Raw genomic sequence first — 26610 nt, forward strand, 5'->3', positions numbered from 1 at the left:
GGTTTGGGAGAGTTGTGTTTACAGATCATTGAGAATGAAAAAAGGGTATTTAAAAAGGCCCTGTATTATTTGTATACAGGTAAAACAATATTGTTTTGATTTTTACCTATCTTACATTCAGTCTGATTTTCATTTACCTTCATTATCTAGTACTGGGAGAGCTACTCCCATATGAGGATCTTTATTGTGCTTTCTCTCACTTGGTTACAATTGTGCCTCTGTTCACCTCCACTGCATACCTTTTACAGAGATGTGGGGTTTTGTTCATTGTTGTTGGTTCTTACAGTGTGATTTGGGTTTACTAACCATACAGGAGGTTTATCTAAAGCAATAGATTGGTAATAAATCTTGTGAACCAGTGTGTGTTTCAGTCATTGTGCGGTTAAGGTTCCCTGGGTTGCTGTAGGTTATTATGATTTTTAATTTATTAGTTCTCACTCTCTTTTGGAAGTCAGACCCAAGTATCACTCCTGCTTTAATGTGTGCAATTTAAACGAGTTCATGTCCTATGAGAACAACCATCAATTCTCATCTTCAGTCTACAAGTCTACAAGTTTATAGGATGCTTATGAATGTTCTCAAAATTCTACTAAACCCACTTTTGTATTCTCGCTGAATAATGTTTTTGAAAGACCATTAAAAATGTACTTACTAGAGAACAGTAAAATTACTGGCAAGTTGTTTGTTAGTGGTGATACGCTGTTTTGGGCTGGGGGAGGGATGGTGAGCTCTGTGCGATCGAACCAGGAAATGTTTAGATTCAGAGGCTTGCAGTTGATTGAACTGTAGGTCACAGATGGGTCGAGTGTTGGAAGCAGAATGGCGAGCTTCATTTTTCCTGTTCCATAGAAAGGGGAGATGATAGTACTGAAGAAGAATCTTTTTGTCTCTAGGTTCTGATGAAGACCAACTTGACACAGAAAAATCCCCAACAGAAATGTTGATAGCATCCTTTGAAATCATCTCTTCTAATTAGAACAACTGCTTCTCAGATCTTCTTTAAGTGCTACTAATGGGAGCAAAAGGGATCCCTTGTGATACCTGTGCACATTTTAAGTACTATGTAGTATAGTTGGTGATGGTGTCATTTGTTCATGCTTGCTGATAAAATAATGAAATGTAGATATACACCTTCTTTTATCATTGTAGGGATGCTAATTCAAGCAGAAGTAAAGTTGTTGCTTCATGTTTTGTTACCTGTTTTCTTAGTCTGCTAGGAAATCACAAGCTTTGGATATGAAGTTGACTGCCAGAAGTGTCTGCAGATAGCTAAAATTGCACACAGTTTGCTAACGGATGATCTGAAGACTGAAACAATTCTTAAGCATCCATTCTGAAGAGCTTTATTTTTATCTTGAGAGAAATTCAAGATAAATTTACCAATAAACATGGGATGCCTCTACTGAGAAGAGGAGAGAGAATTTCAGGAGAAGCCTGATTTTTAAATGCAGTTGGGCACTCACAAGATAAAATACACTTGTTCTGCAATGTTTTGAAGATAAATAAACCCTAACATTACAGTCTTTGCTTTCAGTGCAGTGATATACAGAAATGCAAAGAAACTGCTTTTCCAGCCCAGTATCTACCGTACTGTGTAGTACCACACAAGAGCTTTACAGCTGTTGCTGGTTGTTTTTCAGTGGTATTTTGTTTGATTTTTGCCTGCTGATTGACTCTGAGCCTGAATTCCTTACCTAGTACTGACTTGTTCGTGTTATAGATGTTAGTCCTTGTGCTTTTATTAATTTTCTTAAATTCTGATCTAGTGACTGACACTAATGACAGGAAATGATTAATGAATGGGACCTAACTGAGAATGTGTCACCAGCTCCACACAAACAGGAGAACGTGACATACTGTGTTACTGGTTTTCATAATTTTAGGCCATTTTCTAATTGTTGAAACACTGAAATTTGTTTTTTGATCTTCTGCTTCAGTTTAAGCTCTTGAATAAAAGCCTCTAGACAAGCCAGTTAGCATCTGTTAATCACAGAATCACATAGAATACTAGGGGTTGAAAGGGACCTCTGGAGATTTGAGTCCAACCCCACAGCCAGAGCAGGTTCACATGAGCAGGTTGCACAGGATGGCATACAGGCAGATTGTGAATGACTCCACAGATGAAAGACTCCACAACCTCTCTGGGCATGTTCCACCGCTCTGTCACCCTCAAAGAAGCTCCACCTCATGTTTAGATGGAACTTGCTATGTTCAGGTTCAATTTCTTATATTAAGGTAATAAACTAATGACTTGCTATAAATCAATTTATTACTGAAGTATTTTTTTTTCAAGGCAGAGTAGACTTGTAAAAAATCTGCCTTATCTGTTGTACAAATTTTTAAAGAACCTTTGGTGTAAGAAGCAAGAGTCTGCTACATGGAAATGAGAATAAAGGGAAATTTGTGCAGGCTGCTCAGTAAAAGGTTGGGCAGTGGTGGTCAATATTTTCTGAGGCATCCTAATGCAGACCAAATTGCATCTCTGTGCAGGTGTCCCTGAAACTTCTCTCAAGTCAATGACAAATTCAGTTCTGCTTCACGCTTGTAAGATGGGAATTTCTTTATAACTGGTTTTCTTAGGGCGTGCCAAAACTCTGGAAAGGGTTTAACACGGCCCAAATTCTAGATCAGGTCGCTAGAACTCTCCCAGTCTAGACTGGAAATTTTCAGGTCGTGGCTTAATCACTGAGCGTGCTTCCTCCTACCCGGGGCTTCCCTGTTTGGTGCTGCTTTGCTGCCCTTGTCTTTCATCAGTATTCGGCAAACCTGCCAGCGAGGCTGTGAACTGCGTTTTGTTTGGCAAGCGCCGGCTCCACCTCCGCTTCTCGCCGTTGGAGCGCAGCCCGGCCCTGCGCGAAACTTCGCGGGCAGGCCGTGGCCAGCAGCCGGCCGTGGCACTGCACTTTCCGCCTTGCCCTGTCAGATTTTCTGCGGAGACGAAGGAACGTTTTTCCCATGTTCCATGAGGTGCTGCGGGTCCCATTCCCACCCAGGGCGCTGCCTCTTCTGGCAGCTGTGCTTTTCCAAAGGAAGGAGAGGAAAGAAACTGGGCTTTATCGCTGGCGGGTAAGACAAACTGTAGCGCTGCCTTTGAGACCGCATGCCTTAGTCGCTGCCTTCGGCACTGACGGGATTCCTGTGACTCCCCGTGTGGGAAGCCAGGACGTCCTGCGCTTCTGCAGGAATTCATCAAAAGGCTTAGTATTAAGGGGTAAGTTTGGGTAACAATAATGCTAATGGAGAATCCAGGTTTTTGTTAAATTCACAACCTGCATGTGGCAATACAGAGCAGGTCTCTTGTTTCCTTAGGTTTCAGGGAACAGAATTAAGAAAATGCCAAGAACTTTGGGGAGAGTCCAGGATATTATGCTTCTCATCAGCAAAGACAAAATAGTGCTTATGTTTTCTTCAAAAATATCCTTGATTACAGTTCTCTTCCTTTCTGCTTTCTACCTCATCCCACAGAGCTTAACAACTTAAAGCAGACAAAGATTAATGATGGCTTCACCCCCTTTTCATAATGCAGCACTACCACAGTGGATAAAGTGGTTTCACTGGCTTTGTCTTTTAATCGTTCGATTGTATAGGAGGATCTGGCCGATAACCTCAACTTTGAATGACACTTAATGGTTTTGAAGGAGCTTTTGCTAGGAGATCTGATTTGTCATCTGATGACTTGTTGCGTCTCCCTCCCCAAATCTAAAAGTTACAATTGAGGTGATTGTTAAGTATCACAGGATGGCTTGCTGCCTCTATGCCTCTCCACACTTTTGCTTGCTTTGTGATTAAAAACTATCTAACAAGATAATTTTTTAATGTTTTTATTTGGTACTTGGGGAAGTTGGAGTAGAAAAGCCTGCTGTGATTGCCCATTAACCCATAAACCACTGGATGTGAAGTTTCCCCTCAGGTGTTCACTATATAAAAGACAAAAATTCAACACAAATTGGAGTGAAGTCATGCTGAATGATAGGGAGAGATTTTTGCATTGACTAGTTAATAGTAGTTGAGCAAGAGGTGGGGCTGCAGGTCATCCTCTTTGCTTTGTAGGTGAATTCAGGATTGATCAGATCTCTTTTATTTTTTAAAGTTTAGCCTTAATTTCATGCATTTAAAGACAAATGTCAGTAAACTGCAGTGTACTGGGTATCGTAGGTGCATGTTTTTGGGGGGAGGAGAGAAAGTGCAAGGGGTGCCTATGAAAGCCAGGAGTTTGCTTTTGGGTATATAAGCAAACTTTTGATATTTTGGTCCCAAGGATGAGAGCTATAGGCACCAGTGTTTGCTTGGGAGCAGGAACAAGATGGGGAGAAGGTGCTCCCTTGGTAAATTGGACATTTGAGCTGCCTGATTTGCCTACTGTGAACACAGAAGAGAATATGGCTTAGAAGTTAAAACTTTTCTTGGGTATTTACAATATTTGCAATGAAACTGGCATGGTTATGGTGAGTCCTCCTCATCTGCCCAGAGATACGGAGTGAATCCCACTGTCTACAGGTAGGTGTTCAGAGCTGGATGGGTGTAAAGACTACTGGACTCTGTAGCTGGCATAACCTGTTCTGCAGTTGCTTGCTGTTGCATCAGCATCTTCAGTTTAGACGAAAGATACTGGCAGGAATGAGGGTTGAGCATGTGGAAATTCAATCTTGTACACTCACTTAAGGATTTCAAGTTCAGTGGGTAGGTTGGTTTGGTTTTAGTTCAGATGTGCTCTCCTGAGCCCTAGTAAAAAAGTATGAAAACTGATTAAAGTACAAATTAGTTGCTTGCATGTGTTGGTATGCTGTCACATGTCCATGTAGAAAGGCCAGTCCTTACTTGTTGTTCACTTCCTATATGGATTTCTTGCCCACCTTTTCCTGATGTGTTCAGGGAAAGCATATCTGATGCTCTCATGCTTCATTACTTTGCAAGTTCACCTTGGAATGTGTTATGACCTTGCTGTGCCTTGGCTAAAAGATAAGTAGAAAAGACACATGGAAGGTTCTGGCGTAATTGCCAGCGCAGACTTTGGGAGCACAGCAAAATGTCTGTTGCATTCTATAGCCTTAAATTACGGTCTAGGTGTGGAAAATGTATCCTCAGCTGTTTTAATAATTAACTGCAAACCAAATATTGTTGAAGACCTTTCAAAAGGGCTTTCTTTTGAGTACATAACCATATGCTGACATATGGCTTATGGTGAAAGAAGGATATGTTATCTTCAGGGTGTTCTGTGCTTCCTCTGCTAATAGTGTATGTGAGTGCTTAGCAACATAGAATCAGAACTCTTTTGGTTAGAGGAGATCTTTAACATCAAGTCCATAGTAGAATGCCATTTATCAGATAAGGAATAGTTAGGGAAGTTTGACACTGAGGTTCATTGGTTTTATTGAGATCCTACTTGGTGATACGTAGTGTTTGTATAGTATTTGGCTTTCTGCAGCATTTTCTTGTAAGCAAAGATCTTTTTGAATTCAGTTGTAGATGAATACTTAGGGTTTGCTTTCAGATGCACTTGTCTCAAGACAACCATATAAAAAATGATGAATGTGAAGTAGTGAACAGCATTTTGAAATGGGATTTAAAGAGACTTTAGCTGGCCAGGATTGTGTCATAACTGATGGAAAAGAGGCAGAATCCCATTTTGTGTGCAGTCTCTGCACTAAATCCCTTCAAACTGTTTCTCTTTACTTTCCCTGCCCTCCCCCCACTTCTCCTTCACGATCTAGGATTCAGCTAGGTTTTTTTTTACCCCTTGTCACATCTGGGCTCTTAGATACTGAGAATACTTTCCAGAAATAGCCTCCCAGAAGCTTTCAAGAGCAAGAATCCTAGTAAAGCGGCATGCTGTTACCATAGAATCATAGAAATCATTAAGGTTGGAAAAGACCCTTGACACCTTCAAGTGCAATCATTAACAGTCCAGAATGAAAAGAACTTTAGGGTTTGACTTTTCTTGCTCAAACTGTCATAAAGTATGTGTTGCTACAAGAAAGTGTTGGGTTGTCATTCCTCATTGTAAACAGCATGCTTTCTGTGTTTTTAGACCATGCAATTAAGATTCTTGCTGTGTCTGCTATTGCTCAAACACGCATATGCCCTTGGCAAGTAGTCTTAAACCAGCCAAGTCATGATTAAAATTATTTGAGCAGCTTCAGTATCTGTTTATCCTTTGGCAGGAATGAACTAATGAAGCAATTCAGGATTGACCTTTAATTAGAGGAAACTTTATTTAGGGGACTTACTTTCTGGAGTTGTGAGGAGTTACCCTATGACATCACTCATTGCAGTGCTGAAAGGGAATTGAGTTTCCTTCTGGACTCCTTTAGGCTTCCTCCTGGACAGTGAAGGTGCTGTGTTATGTTCCCAAATGGATTAAATAATAATTGCTTTGGGGGTGGCTGGTCTGATCCATTTCTCTAAACTGATACTACTGTGGTTACAGAACAAGCATTACAAGTGAGTTGCATACTGAGCTTGTTCCTCTCTTTTCAGTGGGAGAAGCACCCTTACTACAACCTAACAGTAAAAGTCCTCCGAGCCAGAAACATTAAGGGTACAGATCTGTGTAAGTATTTAGTCAAGGTACTATGAAAACAAATGGTTTGTTCAGTGCATACCTGTAACATAGGTAGCATTGTTATGGGCACTTCTTACGTACACACAGCGTATTGCCCTTATCTCTGAACAAAGACTTCTCTTACAAACCATTATGTATGTTTTAAAAGCTTGATGTTGAGTCCAAACTGCAAATTAACCTGGCTACTTTGCAGAACAAGAGTGGGTAAGTTCTGGTAATGTTTTGCTTTTCTAGTCCTTTATATGTCCTGCAGTGACCCAGTCTGTGTTCCTTTATCTCAATTCAGCTCTCTGGTCATGACAAATTTCACCCTTGCTCCTGCTGAACAGTTATGTTGTACCTGAAATTAGCAGTCCTCAGTTCTAGCTTCCAAATGATTATTTTCTGACTTGTAGTGGTGCTGTCTTCAATGTGCCTGATACTTTATGTCATTGAAGTTTTTTAAGGAGGTAGGTGGTAGACTGATTCCAAAACAAACTGCTTTTCACCTGTTCCTGGTTTTGATAGCATGGGGTATATTGCCTTCCTCTTATGCATGTGTGTGGAGCAAAACTCCCAGGGCTGTTTTGGGGAATTTGGATCTTTAAAAATAATTTGAGATTTCATTCCTTCCTACTGAAGAGACTCTAGTGAGGGATCCCTAAGCCTGGAGCATCTCACATGAGAAAAGACAGAGATATGGGACTGCTTAGCCTGCAGAATGAAAGGCTCAGAGGCGTCTTATTGATATGTACAAGCAAAGTGTTAAGAAGTTGGAGCCAAACTTTCAGTGGTTCCCAGTGACAGGACAAGAAGCCATGGGCCTGAGATCCACAATAATCTTTTTTAAAAAGTTGATCTTCCTCATTTTGAATAGTAGGCCTCTTTTATGAAGGGCTTTATGGGTTGGATGAATGGAAAAAAAAAGGAATGCAAATTCCTAATGTTTAGTTTGCTGCTGTTTACTTCTTTAAAGGCTTTTGCTTTACAAGTCCAGTCTTAAATTTGCACATCACTATGATGCAATGAGGTCTAGAAAATGAGGAGCTCATGGGAGAAAGTGTGTTTGGTTAAAGTTGTCCTGATGTCTGTCTCTGCACTTTCTACTGTAGTGTCCAAGGCAGACTGCTACGTGGAAATAAAACTGCCCACTGCATCTCCCATAGTCTCCCGAACTCGAGTTGTTGACAACTCAGATAACCCAGAATGGAATCAGACTTTCCAGTATCGAATCCATAGTGCTGTCAAGGTAAGGAGTGCATTTTATGGAGCTGGTTGGGCTATGGTGCATTTGTGTACTGGCAGGGGACCTTTGTTACTCTCAAAACCAATGTCAGTAGTAAGGTGTCAGTCTTCTTCAGCGGTACTGTACTATGTATGTCCAGTGTTAACCACAGCAGGTTGTAACTCTGCTCTTGTGTAGGATTTTCCATGGATGTCCTTGTGATTCAATTCTGGAAAAGGAAGGAAATCGAGGAAATTCCTTGATAACACAGGTTTTTGTTTGAGGATTGCTTCTGCTTTCACAGAGAAGCTGCTTGCCTTCTTGTAACTCTTACTTGCCTTACCCAGTCAAGGGTTGAGTGAGGATAATGGGAACTAAATTTCAAATAGCTTGGGCACTTAATTCAGTCAAATTTTGCTATCAATACTTGCGATGAAGAAAAGCAAAATTCAAACACTTAAAGACAGTGTCTCTGTCAGTGCAAGACCTAACAGAGTATGGAGCAAAGTCTTCAGCCTGTCAGTGTCTGTTCTCAAAGGAGACACTGATGGTAGAGGGATTAGTTTTAGTACGGCACTGTTGCTTTGAAGGACGTCACAGGCTTTGGAACGAGGTGCTTATTAACAAGAAAGTATCCCTCTCACTAGAGCACCTTTCCATAAGTGACAAAGGTGGAATGGTAATTGACTTAAATGGCAAGAAAACTGCACGCTAAGCTTTAGAGTGTGTGAGCTTTTTCTTTCCCTGCAGGCTGGTGAGGCCTCAGGCTGGCTACTGCTGGGAGGCTGTGCCAGCATAATTCGAAGTTCAGTCTTGTCTCTATGAAAACTAGTTGCTGCAGGGATGCTTCTTTTGGTTGATATGTACTCATTGTGTCTATTTCAATCAGTCTCTGCTGGACTTAGTGCTGAGCAGGAAGTGATAGGTCCTTAAAACATCCTGGACTAGGAGTGCTGAAATAGAGGAAATTGCTGTTGCTTTCTCAGGGTAACCTGTGCCTGCAGCTGCACTGCCACTTGTGTTCAGCTGGGCTCTCTCTCTAGTTTGGAAGCTCAGGAAGTCTTTTAGCTAAACACTGTCAACTAGGAGCTTTTTGCTTAATTATGCTCTAGGTCCTGCTGGATATAGTGAATTCTGCTGAGGAGTGGGGAAAGGGAAAGTTATGGTTTAATTCCTGAAGTGTCTATTGTATAGACGTACTTGGGATTATGGAAATGTTTCTGTCTATTCATCTGGGTCTGTTTGCTTCTGTTTGGTTTTAGAACATTCTGGAGCTGACACTCTATGATAAGGATGTCCTCGCCAGTGATGAGCTCACATCTATTGTCTTTGATGTAGGGGGTATGAAGCCAGGTCAGCCCCTGCTGCGCACTTTCAAATTGAACCCTGAGGTTAGTCCCTGGCTTCTTTCCAAGTCAGCTGTGAATAACTGCAGCTCACCATTACAGCAATCCAGCAGGGCATGCTGGTTGATTTATCTGTCTTGCAGAAGCCAGAAGGGGAAATCATATCAGTAAATGATGACAGCATATATGGGTTTACTGTAATTTCAGAGGTTTCTAAAATCCCTTGTAATTTCTTTTTTTCGTTTGGTTTGGGTTTTTGTGTAGTGAATTCCACAGTTTTTGAGTTGCCCAAATAATGAAACTTGGGATGATTGCTGTCTTTCAGAAAATATTAGAACGCCTATAAAGGGAATTGATTTTTCAGGAGACTAGAGGGGCGGCAGGCTTGAAATGAAAACCATTTGCAGTCAGCGCTGGTTGTGGGGACTGCGGATTGTCTTATTTAGTTAATCATCATCATTCTGCAGTAAAGAATTTTATTGCTGCAAAGGTTCTCTCTAATAAGTTGAGAGCCTAAGAAAATCTTATTTTTTCTGAGCTATGTTCAGTTAATTTAATCTCTGCTTCATGCAAGTGATATTGGGCATATCAGCTGCTTTCAATCCCTTGCACCTGTTTATGGACTTGCAACAAGGCAGCTTGCTTTCACAGGATGATAGGGGTTGGAAGGGACCGTTGGAAATCATCTAGTTCAACCCCCTGCTAAAGCATGCTCACCTAGAGCAGGCTGCACAAGATCATGTCCAGACCATGATCTCCTTCCAGAGAAGGAGACTCTGCAGCCTCTTTTGACAGCTGTTTCAGTGCTTTGTCACCCTCATATAATGAAGTTTTTCCTCTTGTTCAGATGGAACCTCCTGTGTTCCAGTTTGTGGAACATTGCACTCTGTCCTATTGTTAGGCACCTCTGAAAAGAGTCTTAAGAGTCTGCCCCCTATCCTCTTGACACTTGCCCTTTAAGTATTGATAAGCATTGATAAGCTCATAGGATCGTAGGGTGTTAGGGGTTGGAAGGGATCTTTGAAGATCATCGAGTCCAACCCCCCCGCCAGAGCAGGACCATAGAATCCAGCACAGGTTGCACAGGAACACATCCAGATGGGTCTTGAAAGCCTCCGGAGAGGGAGACTCCACAGCCTCTCTGGGCAGCCTGTTCCAGTGCTCTGTGACCCTCACAGTGATGAAGTTCCTCCTCATGTTGAGGTGGAACCTCCTGTGCTGTAGTTTATATCCATTACCCCTGGTCCTATTGCAGGGTGCAACAGAGAAGAGCCTGTCCCCTCCCTCTTGACACCCAGCCCTCAGATATGTATAAACATTTATTAAATCCCCTCTCAGTCCTCTCCAGGCTAAACAGCCCCAGGTGTCTCAGTCTTTCCTTATAAGAGAGATGCTTCAGTCCCCTTATCTTTGTAGCCCTCCTCTGGACTCTCTCCAGTAGCTTCTTGACACTCTGGGGAGCCCAGAAATTTATATGATACTCCAGATGGTTGCCTCACCAGGGCAAAGTAGAGGGGGAGGAAGAACCTCAAGCTGCCACATTACCAGTCTGATCTTTTTTGTCTAAACGCCTCAAATATGTTGCTACAATAGGTCTGGGTGGAGGTGAGCTGATGATGTGTTTTGTGGAGAAATTAAGCGTCAGGGCTGCTGGTGTGGTCAGAAGCAGACTAGCTGGTATGTAGTTAGCAGGGAGGTGTTGGCTGGTGTCACAGGCACTCAAAAATTTTTTGTGATCGCAGAAAGAGGCTTTAGTAATTCTTTGTTCCCACTAATTCTATCCTAGTTTCTGAATGCTTATGTCATCTCGATCTGTGATTATGAAACTGGAAACTTTGACTGCAGTCAATTTGCCCAAATTTTGTCTTCTACTTGGTTATTTTAAAAGCTGTAGAGGTCTGGTATCAAGTGTTTACTGTATGCTGTGGTAGGGGAAGAGGTGGCTGGATCAAAGGCTGTACAAGGCCAAGACAGCAATGAGCTAAGAGTGCAATCATCTGAAACATTAAATGAAGGGAAGCACAAAGCCTCATGAAGAAGCTATTTGCAGAGAAGGTGCTGCAGTGGTACTCAAGTCAGAAGAGGTTTCTTCACATTAGTGGAGTAATGGATCTGAGAACCAACTCTTCCTTATGTGTACTCATGTCTTCAGCATAGATATGTCTGGTCATAGAGGGTAAGTCCAGGAGGAGAGCAATGTTTGAAGAACAACAAAAGTTAGAAATTTAAACCTTCCAAAATTCAACTGGAGCCTTTGTAAAAGCAGGAAGACAGGAAGAGAGCTTACCCTCTTATAAACTTCCTACAAAATTATACTCAAGATCAAATCTCATCTGTATCACTTTTTTTTTTTTTCCCCCCAAAAGGCTAATGAAGAGCTGGATGTAGAGTTTTATTTGGAGAAATGGTGAGTCTTACCAGGAGAGCTGAATGAAGTTGTGCTCTGCAGATGTGTTGTCTTAGTTGTTCTTTCTGTACAGGAACAGTCTTGCTTGCTTGAGTTGATTCGCTGTTGGCTGATTGCAAATATCCTTAAAAGCTTCAGTCACCAAACCTTTTGGGGTACCAAAAAGGGAAAAAGATTTTGCTGGACTTCATGGTAATGGCAGAGCTGCAAAAGCAGTACGGATGAGCTATTCAGGAGTGGAAAGCTTTCACAGTTAACTTTGCAGTGTAAACAATTGATACTTTGTCTTTTATAGACTCTGAGGTCAGCTTTTCTCTGGGTTATCAGAATTAAATGAGATGGGAAGACCTTGTAGCACATGCTTACAGATGCAGGCAAACCTTTTTCTTCAGCAATTTCCCCATGTTGGTCTGTGAAGGAAAACAGCCTTGGTGGTGTTCAAGCTTGTGTAGACCTTTCACACCAGGAGACCCTTATGGCCTATCCAGGCAGTTAGTTTGTAAGGTAGGATGAAGCAAATTGAAAACAAAAATAATTTGTGTTAAATCTCTTTCTTTCACAGCTCGGATGCCCCTACAGAGGTACTGACAAATGGAGTCCTTGTGGTGAGTACAAGGAAGTCAGTTGCATATACGTTGGGATTTACTCCTGAAGGTAGTGGGTTTTTTAGTAGCAAGAGGACAAGAATTGTCAAGAATTCTTTTTTTTTCTAATTTGCTGTTTTGAAAGGCTTCCACAGTTTTACAAAAAAGTTGATAAACACTCACAGAAGTGTGTTTTGTGGTTTTGGAGAGTATGTTTTAAAAGATGTAAACAAATATTTTTTTTTAAGAGGTTAGTGAGTCTTGCAGATTGTACTGAGTGTTCTAACCTAGATGCTGTCCAGATATAACCCCCGTTCTTACCTTAATATCTATTATTGCTAAACTTTTCTCAGTGCCATTAGTAAGCAGATGATGCCTCCCACTCTCAGACTCAAGTTTTCATCTTGAGGGATTTGTCTATTCTCTTGGAGCAATCAGTCTAAGTAAATCAGTGTGTTATACATTCAAAATACAGATGCTACCACCTCTTCTCTCCCTCCAAAGGAAAGGGACTGGAGTGATGGTTTTAGTAATGAGAAAAGGATGGGTAAGAGTTCATCATTATTGAAAGTAGAGTTTTAACATTTTTTTTTCCAGGAAAAATCATTGGCATTTAACAGCACAGTTCTGCAAACTATTTCACAGTTGAGAGTCCTTTGTGTTTGTATTTCCTTTAGCAAATCAAATAGTTTCTTAACATTTACAGCAATTATGGCCAACTAAGTATCTCATCTGCTGTCCTAGAAGAGAGGATAGACTGGTGTGAGAAAATACATTTCGTGAGGACATGGATAATCCAGGATAGAAAATCAGGGCAGAATTTATGAAGTGTTTGCTTGGATGTGAGCAGGTTCTGAAATAGGTACCCACATGTGTTTTTGAATGTAAAATGACAGAAAAACCTCAGGTGTTGAGAACAAGAAAACTCCAGTAACTGGAACAGGAAGGGTGATTTTGCTTTTGGAACAAGAGCAAATAATCCTCTCCTGCTGAAACAAAACTTCACCTTTATTTGAAAGGTCAAAATAACCCTTAATGTTTTTTTGATAGCTTCAGATGTAAACTGACACTTAATACAGTAGGTGAATTAAGCTTTAACAAAGATATGGACTAAAATCTCATAACCAGAGCTGTTTTTCTTCTATTCACAGGTTCATCCTTGCTTGTGTCTGCAAGGCACTATCAACAAAGAGGAAAAAACAAAAGCAAAACAGCGAGGTAGGGCTGCCTGCAGAGCTGAAGTTGGGTCTGCTTTTCACTATGCTTATTCCCCAGGAGAGAGGGGAGATTTGATTCTCTTCCTGTGCAGTGCATTTTTATTTACTGACTACAAAACTGACTTTTAATTTTGCGTTTGTTTTTAGTACTAAATAATACTGGGTCACTTCCACTGGGTGGAAGAGAGTTTTTGCTTGTGTTTTTGTAGTCTCACCTGCACTTTACAAGTATCTGATTTTTAACATGTAATTAAATGGCTCCTGTGGTCTTATTCTTCTTATTCTCATGCACAGGGAGCTGTGAGGTCAAGGTGTCTGTTCCAGGGTCTTATGAGAGGCAGTTGAGTATTCCTTGGAGGCCAGACAATGAGAAGGATTATGAAACCTCATTTGTCTTTCACATGGATAAAGAAATGTGTCCAGAACTCCAAGTGGAGCTGGAGCAAACCATATCTGTCCTACAGGTAAGCAGCTGTGCTGATAGCTACAAAGCTTATAGCCCGTTTTTGAGTAAGTTCACTCTGAAACCAATGCCTTTTGGTCCATAAAAGTGTCCTTAAACATAAACTGAACAGCCTTAATATGATCGTAAGAAGGCCAGGGACTTGTTCAGATATTCAGGAATGTCAATTTTGTGTATATTATTCAGGTTCCTGGGTTGGGATCAAGTTCCTTTTGCAGTACTGTGTGTATGTGGTGCTAGGGTTAAGTAAGTTACTGCCATATACACCTTTTTGATCAAACTTAACTCTGTAATGTTGTAACTGATCAGATCAAAGCTTTCTGGACTAGAAGCCTGTTTTGAGCAGTTGTATTATTTTTCTGGTTGTATATAAGGAATATAAGGGGAGAGTGAAGTTTTTCTCTCTGATTGCTTTTTACACACTACTATTTTTTTATATTAAAAATTGAAGCAAAATGTTGGACTTTGTATTGGATTTTGACATTGTGTAAGGAGGTGAATTTGTCTTAAAATCTTGGAGAGGGTGTATTATAAAAATGTCTTCAAACCTGATTATTAAAAAAATCTGAAACTGCACATGCTTGCTACGTGAAGGTATCTTCCAGCTATTGAGATTCAAACACAAGGATGGAGGTAAACTTTTAATGGAATTAAGTTTAGCCACAGGCATCAAATCATAGAATTATTTTGGGTTGGGAGAGACCTTAAAGATCATCTAGTTCCAGTCTGCGGCCGTGGGAAGGACAACTTCCACTAGAACAGGTGGCTCAAAGCCCCATCCAATCTGTCCTTGAACACTTCAAGGGATGGGGCATCTGCAAATTCTCTGTTCCAGTGTCTCACCACCCTGAAAATAAAGAACTTCTTCCTAATACCTTTCATTTTAAAACTGTTAACTCTCATCCTATCACTACATTCTGTGATAAAGACCCCCACTCTGAGGTCTCCCTGGAGGCATCTCTTCTCCAGGCTGAACAGACACAAATCTCTCAAGCCTGTCCTCATAGGAGAGGTGTTCCAGCCCTGCATCATTTTTGTTGCCCTCCTCTGGACCCACTCCAACAAGTCCATGTCCTTCCTGTGCTGAGTACTCCAGAGCTGGATGCAGTACTCCAGGTGAGGTCTTACCAGAGCAGGGTAAAGGAGGAGAATCATCTCCATTGACCTGCTGGCCATACTTTTTTTTTAATGCAGGCCAGGATGTGACTGGCTTTGTGAGCTGTGAACACATGTTGCTGGCTCATGTTCAGTTTTTCATGCACTGGTACCCCCAAGTCCTTCTCTGCAGGGCTGCTCTCAATCATTGCCCAGCCTGTATTTGTGCAGGGGATTGTCCCAGACCAGGTGCAGGACCTCATACTTGGTCTTGTTGAACTTTGAGGTTTGAAGAGATGGCATCCATAGGGACCTTAAGAGGTTTGAGAGATGAGCCCTTGCAAGTCTCATCAAGTGCAGTGAGGCCAGGTGAAAGGTCCTGTCAGAACACAACTACTTTTAGGGGAAATTTTCTATTTGGAGATAAAGATTTTTTTTTTTGGTGACAGACAACTGTGTTAAAACCCAAATCTAAGAAAAAAACACCAACAAAACAACAAAAGCTGTTTGATGACAGAAGCAATCCCAGCAAAGATCTGTCAAGCAGAGAGCAGGATGATCTTGAAAAGCCTTAGACTTTAGGGAAAGGTTTAGTTATAATGATTTTAGGGATTGTTTGCTGGTTTAGTATGTGAAAGTCATATCATTAACTTCTGGAGAGCTCAAATGACGTTCTGCTTTTTATTAGGATGGTGTGAACCCTGATATTGAAAAGCATACTACAGTTCTGGGACTGGGGACTGTACCAGTTAATTCTCTTCCTGCTGGACAAAAAGTTGATAGAGTCATTTCTCTGGGAGAGGTAATGTCAGCATTTTGCACTTGTTTTAACATGCTTGTGATAACTTTTTCCCCCTTATTGTCTATAGGCATTTGGAAAATCCAGTTGCACATGATTCCTAGGAGTGCTGTTTTCTTGCCTGCCTAGAATGAAACACTGAGATTAGTCAGTGCAGTTCTTCTAAAAATGTTTCCATGGTTGGGTCTTGCAAAGTGTCTATAGTTCACTGTTTTCCAAAGCAAATGTCTGTTAGGATGTGAAAGAAAAAATGTTGGAGGAGGAGAAAGGCAAGAAGCTTGCAGAAGAAATAAGTTGTTTTTTTTTTTTTCACCCTGCTCTTTTAGTACATGTTTTACTTTGAGGATGCTATTGAAAATGTCCAAAATAGGTGGCAGGGAAAGGTGTTCCAGAGATGTAGTGTTGTGGGTGAGAGTGGTCTTCTAATTAGTATGTAGTGACCCCACTGATGCCATAACCTCTAGTTAGTAGTTCCACCTATGTAGTTGCAATCAATTGCAAGATGTGGTCTCTCTTTTCACAGGGACAGAATTTGAATATGAGTTTTAAAACTGAAGAGAGGTGAGTGGGACCCTCAAAGATGTCTAAAAGTCAAGAAAGACCTTTATTCTCATAGTGAAGGAGCTGAGTGACTTTCCTTGCTCTTCTGGGGATGTCTGTTGTCTCCATTGGTCTCTTGGGATTGGTTAAAGAGAAATATCTTTTGTTATGTTTTTGTTAGGGACATACACTAAAACTTAAGAGTTTGAGACGGTGATTCTGATCAGCACCCTGACTGTGTGTTCACAGAAATTGCTTTTCCCTGGGAGTTGCAAATCATCAAAAACGTTTTTGTCTTTTTTTTTTTTTTTTTGGGGGGGGGGGGGGTATGTCTGTCTTAATTTCTATTTCAGCACTTGGGATCTTGATGTACGTCTGGGTTTCGACCTCTGTAAAGAGGAGAGAGAATTTTTGGACAAAAGGAAGAAAATTGTTTCTGAAGTGCTGAGGAAGACTCTTCAGTTAAAGGAATCCCCTCCAAAAGATGAGGTATTGAGCACAGCGTTGTTGTGAGATTTATGAAGTCGTTTGTGCTTGGTCGCTAATTAGGTGCTGTAGGTTTCCATGCCTGTAACCAGCAGAAGAAAACATGGTTTGCATTCACCATGGTGCTGAGATAGGTCCCTGTGACATTTCAGTCCTTAAGTCTCAAATGTCATTGTGTCTCTAAAATTTTGAGGAATGTGTGCTCTGGAACACACACACACACGCAAATAGACATTTCAGAATGTGTGTACTTTCTTTAGCTGAACTCTTGTATCTTGGGATTTGAGGTTGGAATTGTGATGGGAAGTCTGTTTCACAATGGTTAAATTGAAGTTTGGACTGCAGGAAGAGCTTCCTAATTGTTGATCTGAGGACACTTGCATAGCCTGATACCTTGCTTTGTGATCTTCGAGTGCTGTTATAAAAATTATGCCTTTTTTTTTACTTCTTATATGTATGTTGCATGGCATGCATATAAATGTGTGATAACATAAAGAACAATTTCAGTAAGGGACTGTTCCCAAGATGGCACTGCTGTATTTTATAGTAAACAATTCAATTACTAAGAAAGGAGTTCTGGTTGAAATTAGGTCTGTATTTACTTGAAATAGAGATTTTGTCTCTTACTGTTTAAAAAAAAAAGAGACTTAAATGGGAGTATTTCTGTAATTTATTGGCAATTCAAAAGTCTGTGATTGTGACTCCTGAGTTTGCTGTCTGCAGGTTCCAGTGGTGGCAGTACTGGGCTCTGGAGGTGGGATGCGAGCCTTGACATCATTCTATGGCAGTCTTGCCGGGCTCCAGGAGCTGGGCCTTTTGGATGCTACAGTGTACCTGTGTGGCATTTCTGGCTCTACTTGGTAAGTTAAATTGCAGAATTGCAGAATGGTTTAGGTTAGAAGGGACCTTAAAGGTCATCTAGTTCCAAGTCCCCTGATGCAGTGTCGATTCCAGAAACTTCCAGGTGAATATGAAGAGTTCATGAAAAATAAGGGAAATGATGCATTTGTGCCATCTGTAAGCAGGCAATAAAGTAAAATATTTTATCAGCCCTTACCTGTGAGTTCTGATGGGGATCCTACTGAGTCGAAGAGATTCATTGTCACTTCTAACCCATACAGCTACTGACTACTGTTAGGCATCTGCTGCTTTTGAAAACCTGTCAGTCAAATACTGAAGTGTACTGCGTGAATAAAACTTCAGAGCCTTGACTTCAGAAATCTTTCCCCATTTCCTTGCTATTGCCAAGAAGATTTCAGAGGTGATGCAAGCCACTGGAAACGTGTCCACATGGACCACTGTGGCACCACCTTCCAAAAAAAGGTCTGTGTGGCTGACTAGAGGAATAGCACTGGCTTACCCTTTGGTGGACTGCAGCAATGTGCTGAAATGTTAGGTGTGGCTAGACTGTCTCAGTAGCTCAGGTCTTGGAGTTTGTGGTGAAATCATCCCTCATCAGTACACATTGTTATTGTGAAATAATTTCACTGTGGAGCTGTGCAACCTGACAGTGTAGTCTTCCCTTGCAGAGCTTTTTGTGTTGAATTAACTCCTATGTACCTATAGTGTTCTTCCACTTATCGTGGGATCTGGTCTGCCCCTTCTGATTCAGAGAGAGACTTTCAAACAAATGTAGGTATCTGCTCATGTGGGTAGTCAATGCCCAAATGAGTTTCTTGTTAATCAGACCTGTATTCTGATGAAATCTATGGCCTCTATTGCTGAACACAGCACCTGTGCTGTCAGCCAGTCTCTAAGGGTTGTAATGGCCTGGAGTTAACTCCTATTTTTGAACTGGTTCATGTGTGCCAGTGTGTGGTGCTTGGAAGATCCTTGAAAGGAAGGTTAGCAATCAGGATGAAGTTGTCCTTGCAGGTGACAGAATTTTCAGCACGTTTTAGGAGTTCAGAGCTCTGTTGTTATGGCCTCTTTTCGCAATCTTGTATCTTTTTAGCTAAACTTCTCATGCTTTTCATTCAGTGCTGCTGCAGCACTAATTATAGCTAACTGAAATTACTGTTTACATGAAGGTCATTATTAGTGATGGCATTAATATGAGCATTTTCAGGTGTTTATCGACGTTGTATCAAGACCCTGATTGGTCACAGAAAGACCTTCAAGAGGCAATCAGCAGAGCTCAGGTTACTGTGTCCAGCAGCAAAGCAGGGGCGTTTTCCCCAGAACGACTGAAATACTATTTCCAGGAGCTGAATGCAATGGAGATCAGTGGACGGAAAGTTTCCTTCACAGATTTGTGGGGCCTTATTGTGGAATATTTCCTACAACAGAAGGTAAAAGAATTCACATGTGGATGTGTTTTTGCTGGTTGTCTTCCAGGTGTTGTGTGTCAAGAAACCAATTAGTCTCTGCCTTTGTGAGCTGAGATGGTGTTGTGGAATAACTGTAGGGACTTCTCATCTCTCTCTGCCCTGGATTTCCCAGCATCCTCCTTTAGCAAAGAAGTTTCAAGTCGCATAAATCAGCCTGTTGTGGGTTTTTTTTGGAATGACTACTACTAAATTGATAGCTTTTCCTTTATTGAGCAGGTTAAGCCTGAGAGAATGACTTTTTTTTTTTTTTTTTTAAACATGCAATATTTACTACAGTAATTGAAATCAGAAATCAGTGGGCAAAATAATAACACTATGTGGTCTAAACATGCAACTGCAGAAACATACTGGCAAATTCTAACCATATGCATGAGCAGAGGGAGGAAAAAGAACTTAATAATCTTGTTAGTCAGAAATGCTAAGCAACAGCTTCAGCACATGGTACTGAACTTATCTGACTAAGTATGCTTCTCCTTCTTTGCCTGTGACCAGGAAGATCCATCAAAGCTGTCTGATCAGCAAGCAGCTGTGAAATGGGCCCAGAACCCCTATCCTATCTATGCAGCTGTCAATGTGAGACCTAGTATTAGCAGTGTTGACTTTGCAGGTATGAACATGGCAAATTTATTTTTGTTTGCTAAAATCTGTAATTTCCTTTCACCTGTCCCATTCCCTGGGTGGTGAGTAGCTGACAACAGGAAATGCAGCTCAAGCAGCAGGTGGTAGTGCAAGAGGCAGTGGGATTGGCAGAATATTGTCTTGATCACAAATGTCTTCATGGCTGTAACAAAGTGAGATGCAACTCTGCTGGGCACTCCATGTTTTGCTAGGCAGTACCTGGAATTTTCAGGAGATGGGAGGGAAGATTCTTAAAATACATGAGTCTGTCTCTGAACTGCAGAATTGAAGTCCTTGGAAATTAGGTGACCTACTTTCTTCTATGGTTTCAGATAATCAGTTTGTGGAGGGTTCAAGGAAAATTACTGATTGGCAACCTTGTAGCATGCATCATCAAAACTGATATTTATCAGCCTGGATTCTCGCTGGTTGTACAGTTACAGTAAAAAATGAAGAGCAGACCTGTTCCAGGTCACTTGAAACTTTAAATATGATGCAACAAGTGAGGATAGCTACAGAGAAATACAAACATTTGTGTCCACCTGTGTGCCACTATAGGACTTTTGGTTTGGTTTGTTCTGAAGGAGTGTGTGCATTTGACAATCAATTTGATTCATAAATATTTATGAAAAGCTTTCAAGTATGAGTGACTCTGATAAGCAGACAGTGAAGTCTGACCCAGTGGGTCAATTGAGTTTTCAAATCAATACTTTTAACAGTTGTTGAGATATGGTTATTACTGTGAAGAAAGGCTGAGAGAAGGGAAGTAGCTTTCCTTTGTGTTGGAAAAGGGAACAGTCAGAATGGTTTAAAGTGGAAGTAAAATAGGCAGGTTATTTCTGCAGTAACAAAGTCAAGATGGAGCAAGATGGGAAGCCAGGAGAAAAGGAGGTTGTAAAAGCTATAGAAGAGCTTTTATTAATCATGTATAAGACAGAGGCTCACTGAGAAGAATGGCAGGGAAATCTATAGTGATGGTGAAAAGTGAGGGGGGACTCCCTTCCGTCTCTCTTGTGTGAGTAGAAATCAAATTAGTCTTTTCACCTGTGTTTGCTCTGAGATGAGTACATGTGCTGCTGGCTTGTTCTTAGAATGGTGTGAGTTCACTCCCTATGAAGTTGGATTTCGCAAATACGGAGCTTTTGTCCGAACAGAGGACTTTGACAGTGAGTTCTTCATGGGGAGGCTTGTCCAGAAACACCCAGAGCCTAGGATTTGTTTCCTACAAGGTATGGTCTTACAGGAATAAATAAAATGGGGAGGTGGAAAGGAGCAATGCTGATCATCAACCCATGCCTTTTAATCCCTTCCTAAAGATTTGAAGAAGGGAAAAATGTCAGATCTCTCTTCAGAGGTTTAGCTGTGCAGTCTGAAGTCCCAAGCCTACAAGAGGATTCTGTTAGCTGCATGTCAAAAAATTCTGCTTTAGATCTTCCCATTCTCTTCCCATCTTTCCCTTGCTGATAGAAGAGCTTTTCTGCTGGAGGTGTTTCTGCATTATAATATTACAACAGAATTTGTCATGTAATTAACTTAAAGGTTTAAACTTAAACATCACTTTTTAGAATAGTTGGGGCCAAGTGCCAACTCTCTCCCATGACAAATGGCACCTGAATTACTGGCCTTGTGGTTATGCTGTGACAAGCCTTTTGAGTATTAAATTCTTCCACATTTCTCCTGCAGGAATGTGGGGCAGTGCCTTTGCTGCAAGCTTGGATGACATCTGCCTGAAGGTGGTTGGTATAGGGCTGAGCTTTCTAGATTCCTTCAAAGATGTTATCAAAGTTGTAGGTAAGAACATACGTTATGATAGTAGGGATTTTTGAAAGCCTGCTGGGTAGAATTAGCATACAAATTACATGACTCAAAAATCTGCTGTGTGGTTTTCAAGATGAGCATAAAGGATGGATTTGGGTAGATCTCTCTTGTATTGTACATTATTCCCTTCCATCACACACACAGTGAAGAGAGTAATTACAGTTTTCCAATACACTTTCTCTTCCTCCTTTTTTAGAGTATTTTGTATCGACTGACTATAAATTTGAGCTAGTTCTGGGTTTGAGAAGAGGAAGAGCAGAAGCTGGACTGCTAAGCCATAAGTGGAAAATAGGTTTTGAGTTCCCTCCTTGGCCTGATTTTTGCAGTGTTGGATAAGCTGGTGGAGTGTTTATGCATTTGTACAATGCCTCCCTAACAGTGAAAAGGAAGTGTATTGAAGAGTGGGAGTGGCTCAGGTGCAGGGTTATAGCCTTATAGTAAGTAGCAGGGGGAGATATTTGTTCTATTCTGCTTGTGCAGCACTAGTTTTTTCTCCACATGCTTCTTGTGCTGCAGTTATATAAGTGTGTAGATGACTGTTGTTGTCATACAGGACAGAAGTGGTCAGCATTTGATAACAAGGGCCTTGCATGTGGGTTTGAAATTAATCTGGACAATTATTTATGACTAATTTTATTCCCTTTAAACAGGGTGGGTAAATTTCAAACTGTAGATTATGCAACTCATTCAAGTTTCATTGCAATACTTTTTTTTTTTTTGTTGTTGTTAGAGGACAAATTTAACCTTAGGACAACTGCTTAAATATTGTATAAAAAGCCTGATTGGAGCTGAAAAAGCATTTTTCTCTGTGTTCTGCCTCCTGTGGCTTCTGCAGATGACTGCCGAAGATTCCATTTCCGAGATCCAACACGACTGAAGACTCGCTTGGTTATACCTGGGGGACCCTTGCTACAAATTTTTCAGGATTTCTTCAAGTCCAGAGTCACATGTGGAGAAACCTTCAACTTCATGCAGGGATTGTATCTTCATAAAGATTATGTTAATGTCAAGAAATTTGTGGCCTGGAGAGGTAAATGAGTCTGTATGTATCTGGGATATAAAATAGTGTGTTAGTATTCTCTAACAGTTAATTCTACAGAGTATGACTGAGCTTGACTTTGTTCCACTGAAGTCAGGGAATTGAATACTTCTTACATTATGGCAAAAAACCCCCAACTTTACACAAGATCACAGGATGTTAGGGGTTGGAACGGACTTCCAGAGCTTGAGTCCAACCCCGCTCCTGCCGGAGCAGGACCATAGAATCTAGTGCAGGTCACGCAGGAACACATGCAGATGGGTCTTGAAAGTCTCCAGTGAAGGAGACTCCACAGCCTCTCTGGGGAACCTGTTCCAGTGCTCCATGACCCTTACGGTAAAGAAGTTCTTCCTCATGTTGAAGATCTAGTATGTTGTGGTGGGTTGAAAGTTTCCCCTAAAACTACCACATATGTATGTTCTGTCATGGAAGTCAGGCTCACCATCAGAATATACAGGCTCAGCCTCGGATGAAGATGCAGATTGGAATGTCTTTTTGGCTTCTTATAGCTCCAGCATAAACTTTGTTTGTACTGAGAGGTGTGTAATGAATTGTTATAGTAACTTGTGTTACTTGGAGTGTCTTCTAGGCACTCATCTGGATGCATTTCCCAACCAGCTGACCCCCATGGAAGAAAGCTTGTATTTAGTGGATGGTGGCTTTTCTATCAACTCTCCCTTTCCTTTGGTACTTCAACCAGAGAGGGATGTGGATGTTATCTTGTCATTCAACTATTCCTGGGAGGCTCCATTTGAGGTGAGAAATGCCAAGCATTATTACATGGAGATAGAAGCACAGAATCATTCATAGTGGCAGCAGATCAGTTGATATTGAATAAAAAAATTAATGGAAGAATGCATAAAATAAATTCTTTACCTCTTTCAAATATTGTTGTACTGCACTTTTTACTGCGAATGTCATGAGGAGATGGAAGGTGACAACTGTAATAAGATTCAAAACTAAATACCTAAAATAAGGGTATTTGCTTAGCTCATGTGATCCTTGGTACTTAGATGTACCCTTCTAAGGGAAAAGTGGTTTTCTTCCTGCAAAAAAGTTATTCTCTGTATAAACAAGTATTTCTTTTTAAGTGCAGAAAAGTCAAGGTGAGTAACAGGACAAAAAGTTTCATCTGCAAACTGCTGATGTTCAGAAGCAGTGCTTGGTATTGCTGTTCATCCTTTTGTCAGTATCAGAGTCAGAGAAATTGTTTCTGCCAGTTTGAAATTGGATTTATTTTTTTTTATTAATCTAATTTTTAAATTATTACTATTACTGCCTTTTCTGAAAGTCTCTCTCTCTCTTTGAGAATTACAGTTAGATTTTTTTCTAGAGGTGTTGATGGTATTCTCTTGAAATTATTTTTGTTCTTTGACAACAGGTTCTAGAGCTGACTCAGAAATACTGCGAGGAGCAGGAAATTCCTTTTCCAAAAATCAAAATAAGTGAGGAAGATGAAAAGAAACCAAAGGAGTGTTACATGTTTGTGGATGATAATAATCCAAAAGCTCCAATTGTGCTCCACTTCCCACTGGTGAATGACACCTTCCAGAAATACAAAGCTCCAGGTAAGGGAGCCATGTCTTAGAAAGCTATTTTACAATCATTTGGATGTGCTGACAGAAAATTCAGTGGGGTCAGTGTCTCTCCTTTCATTCTTTTTGGTATAACCCTGTAGTTATTACATAATTGTTTTCATTTAAGGCAGAATTAGCTTCCACTAGTGTTTTTTTGAAGGAAGAGTAGGAGAAGGGACTGATAATTAAAAAAAAAAGTCTAAAGGCTGGCAGAATCAAAATTAGGCAATAATTATGCTTCTTTCTGAGTCTTTCTGCCCTGATAGTTGACTTTGTGTCTTCTAGTTACTCTGGGTATATAAAAAAGCACTATAAATCACATTAAATAAAAATTTTGGTTTTTTATTGGATATGAAGAAGCTACTAAGCAGCAGTGTTGGTGACTAGTCTGCATGTCAGATCATGTAACTCAGTGCTAAATGGTCTGTGACCTTGTAGCGTGAGGGGAAGCCACAAATGATGCTTTCTTTATTTAATGTGATTAATGCAAATGGTAAGACCTATCTCAGCCTCCCAAGCAAGAGCACTGGGATGAAACACAGAACTCTGACAAAATTCTATGTCCTATTTCTCACCTGCTGGAAGGAAGCAGCATCCTAAAGAAAACCTTTGGAATGCATAGAAAAGAACGTGCAGGACTGTTGCAGGCAAGGGAGGTGCAAGGCACTCTCTTAATGCTATCTGTATTAATACTTAATGCTTGCCAGGCCCTGGCTGAATTTCCTCATCAATGATGAAGAGTTTTAAAGTATTGGGCTCAAATATGGCTCAGGACTCCTATTGCTTTAATAGCAACAAGTAAAAGATTTTATAGCAAATTTGATGTTCATCTTTTAATGTTCATCTTCATTAATCTTCATCTGGTTTTAAATTTAAGTGGCAGGGTGCTAAAAATGTGAGTTTCCATATTTTGCAGAGTATATACTAACCTCCTAAGACTGAACTCCTGGTGTTAGTGTCTTTTATTTTAGTGTAGAACAGCATTTCCAGGAAGATTTGTATTTTCTATTTTGAACATAGCAACCATGGATACACTTAAGCAATTTATCACAATGAAAATGTATTTTAGTCCTGTGGTTTGGAATTTAGTGGAAGTAGAAAGGGTAGTAAAGCTTTACCTTCAGCTTTTTTTCCAAGCATTTTGGATTCTGAAGGAACTGAGGAGCTTTGGGGGAAAAAAAAGTTCAACAGAATTATTTGTGATATTCTCCTTGCAGAATCCAATTAAAATGAGTCTGCCATTTTGAATTCACTTTTTTTCTTGTGCAGGAGTTAAACGTCAGTCAGAAGAAGAGAAATCCTTTGGTGACTTTGACATTGAGTCAAAAGATTCTCCTTACCGTACACTAAATTTCACCTTTGAGCCATATGATTTCAGCAGGTTAGTGGAAGTGAATCGCTACAATGTTCTGAACAGCAAGGAGACTCTCTTCAGAACCCTAAACTTGGCTCTGCAAAGGAGAAAGTTGAAGAAAGTTATCAATATGTCCAATACATGAGCAGCTTCCATAGCTGAGGATCCATGCAGGCTGCAGCATAGGAAGGCTTGTGTGGCTCAAGACAGAAGACTGGAAGCTAACAGCTAGAAACTGTTGTCTTGGGAAGGGAGTGGCACATGCCACACTGAAAATTCATTCCAGGTAACAGATGCTGCTGTGAAAACTCAAGGGATGTACAGTAGATGCAATAGGGATGTTACGTTATCATGTAGGGAGGAACAGGGAATTATCTATCCAAGTACCTCATCTTACAGTGGCTGATACCGCATGACTATGGAACAAAGACTTCAAGCATCTGGAGAACAATCTTCAAAACTCCACTGAGTGGAGCACCTCTTTTTGTCAAAGGTGTGCTGGTGTTCAAGGAAGCACTGAATTTCTTCTGTACATTTATCCTTCTTGCTTTTTGAACCTCTCTCCCATGAACTTGTACAATTTATATTGTCTGCCAAGGACCCCCACAGATGGTAAATGCTCCCTGAGAGAGGAAATGTGTCCTTTTGCTTTCAACTTGCTGCTGGCTGATGCCCATTTACTATCAACACTGAACAGTCCTTACCTGATTTACATTTGCTGTTCATAGTTTCAAAGATCTTTGATACTTCCTTAGTACTGGTCTCAAGAAGCGTAAGGGGTTTTAGTCTCTCGGAAGTTCAGCACAGAGTACTGTCATGGGTTCATGTGTTAAACTAGAACAAGTACCTTATTTTGGTAACCATTTGTTTTTGAGGAGATAGTAGTTCTTTTTTTCTACTTTAAAATGAAGGACACATCATGGGATTGTGTTGCTTCTTCCTACAGTTTGATCATCACAAGCTGATGAAATCTTAAACATGCTTTCAGTCTCAACTTTCTGTGTAAGAGGAAAGAAGGCTCCTTTGAAAAGTCTGAATTAGATACTTTTTCCTTTACACTTGGGCTTGCAATTCTGCCAGATCTTTGTTCGAGGAATTTTTTTGTGAGTCCATGTATTTTAGAAACCTCAGTATTCAAGATGGCACCTTATAAATGTGAATGAATAAAGTC

At 40.6% G+C, this 26610-nt stretch overlaps 1 protein-coding gene across 1 annotated transcript; it reads left to right on the top strand.

The window, feature by feature from the left end:
- Positions 1 to 2955: 2955 nt before the first annotated feature.
- Positions 2956 to 25584, top strand: PLA2G4F (phospholipase A2 group IVF). The gene is made up of 20 exons (XM_054400228.1): positions 2956 to 3066; positions 6478 to 6550; positions 7654 to 7790; positions 9029 to 9157; positions 11479 to 11519; positions 12082 to 12124; positions 13255 to 13321; positions 13615 to 13784; positions 15567 to 15680; positions 16201 to 16238; positions 16571 to 16706; positions 17427 to 17563; positions 18772 to 18994; positions 19526 to 19640; positions 20743 to 20880; positions 21335 to 21442; positions 22305 to 22499; positions 23098 to 23264; positions 23890 to 24076; positions 25355 to 25584. The coding sequence occupies exons 1-20, from the start codon at positions 2956 to 2958 to the stop codon at positions 25582 to 25584; spliced, it is 2559 nt and encodes an 852-aa protein (XP_054256203.1).
- The last annotated feature ends 1026 nt before the right edge of the window (positions 25585 to 26610 follow it).

The sequence above is a fragment of the Indicator indicator genome, chromosome 4 (assembly GCF_027791375.1).
Source record: "Indicator indicator isolate 239-I01 chromosome 4, UM_Iind_1.1, whole genome shotgun sequence".
Taxonomy (NCBI): Eukaryota; Metazoa; Chordata; class Aves; order Piciformes; family Indicatoridae; genus Indicator; species Indicator indicator.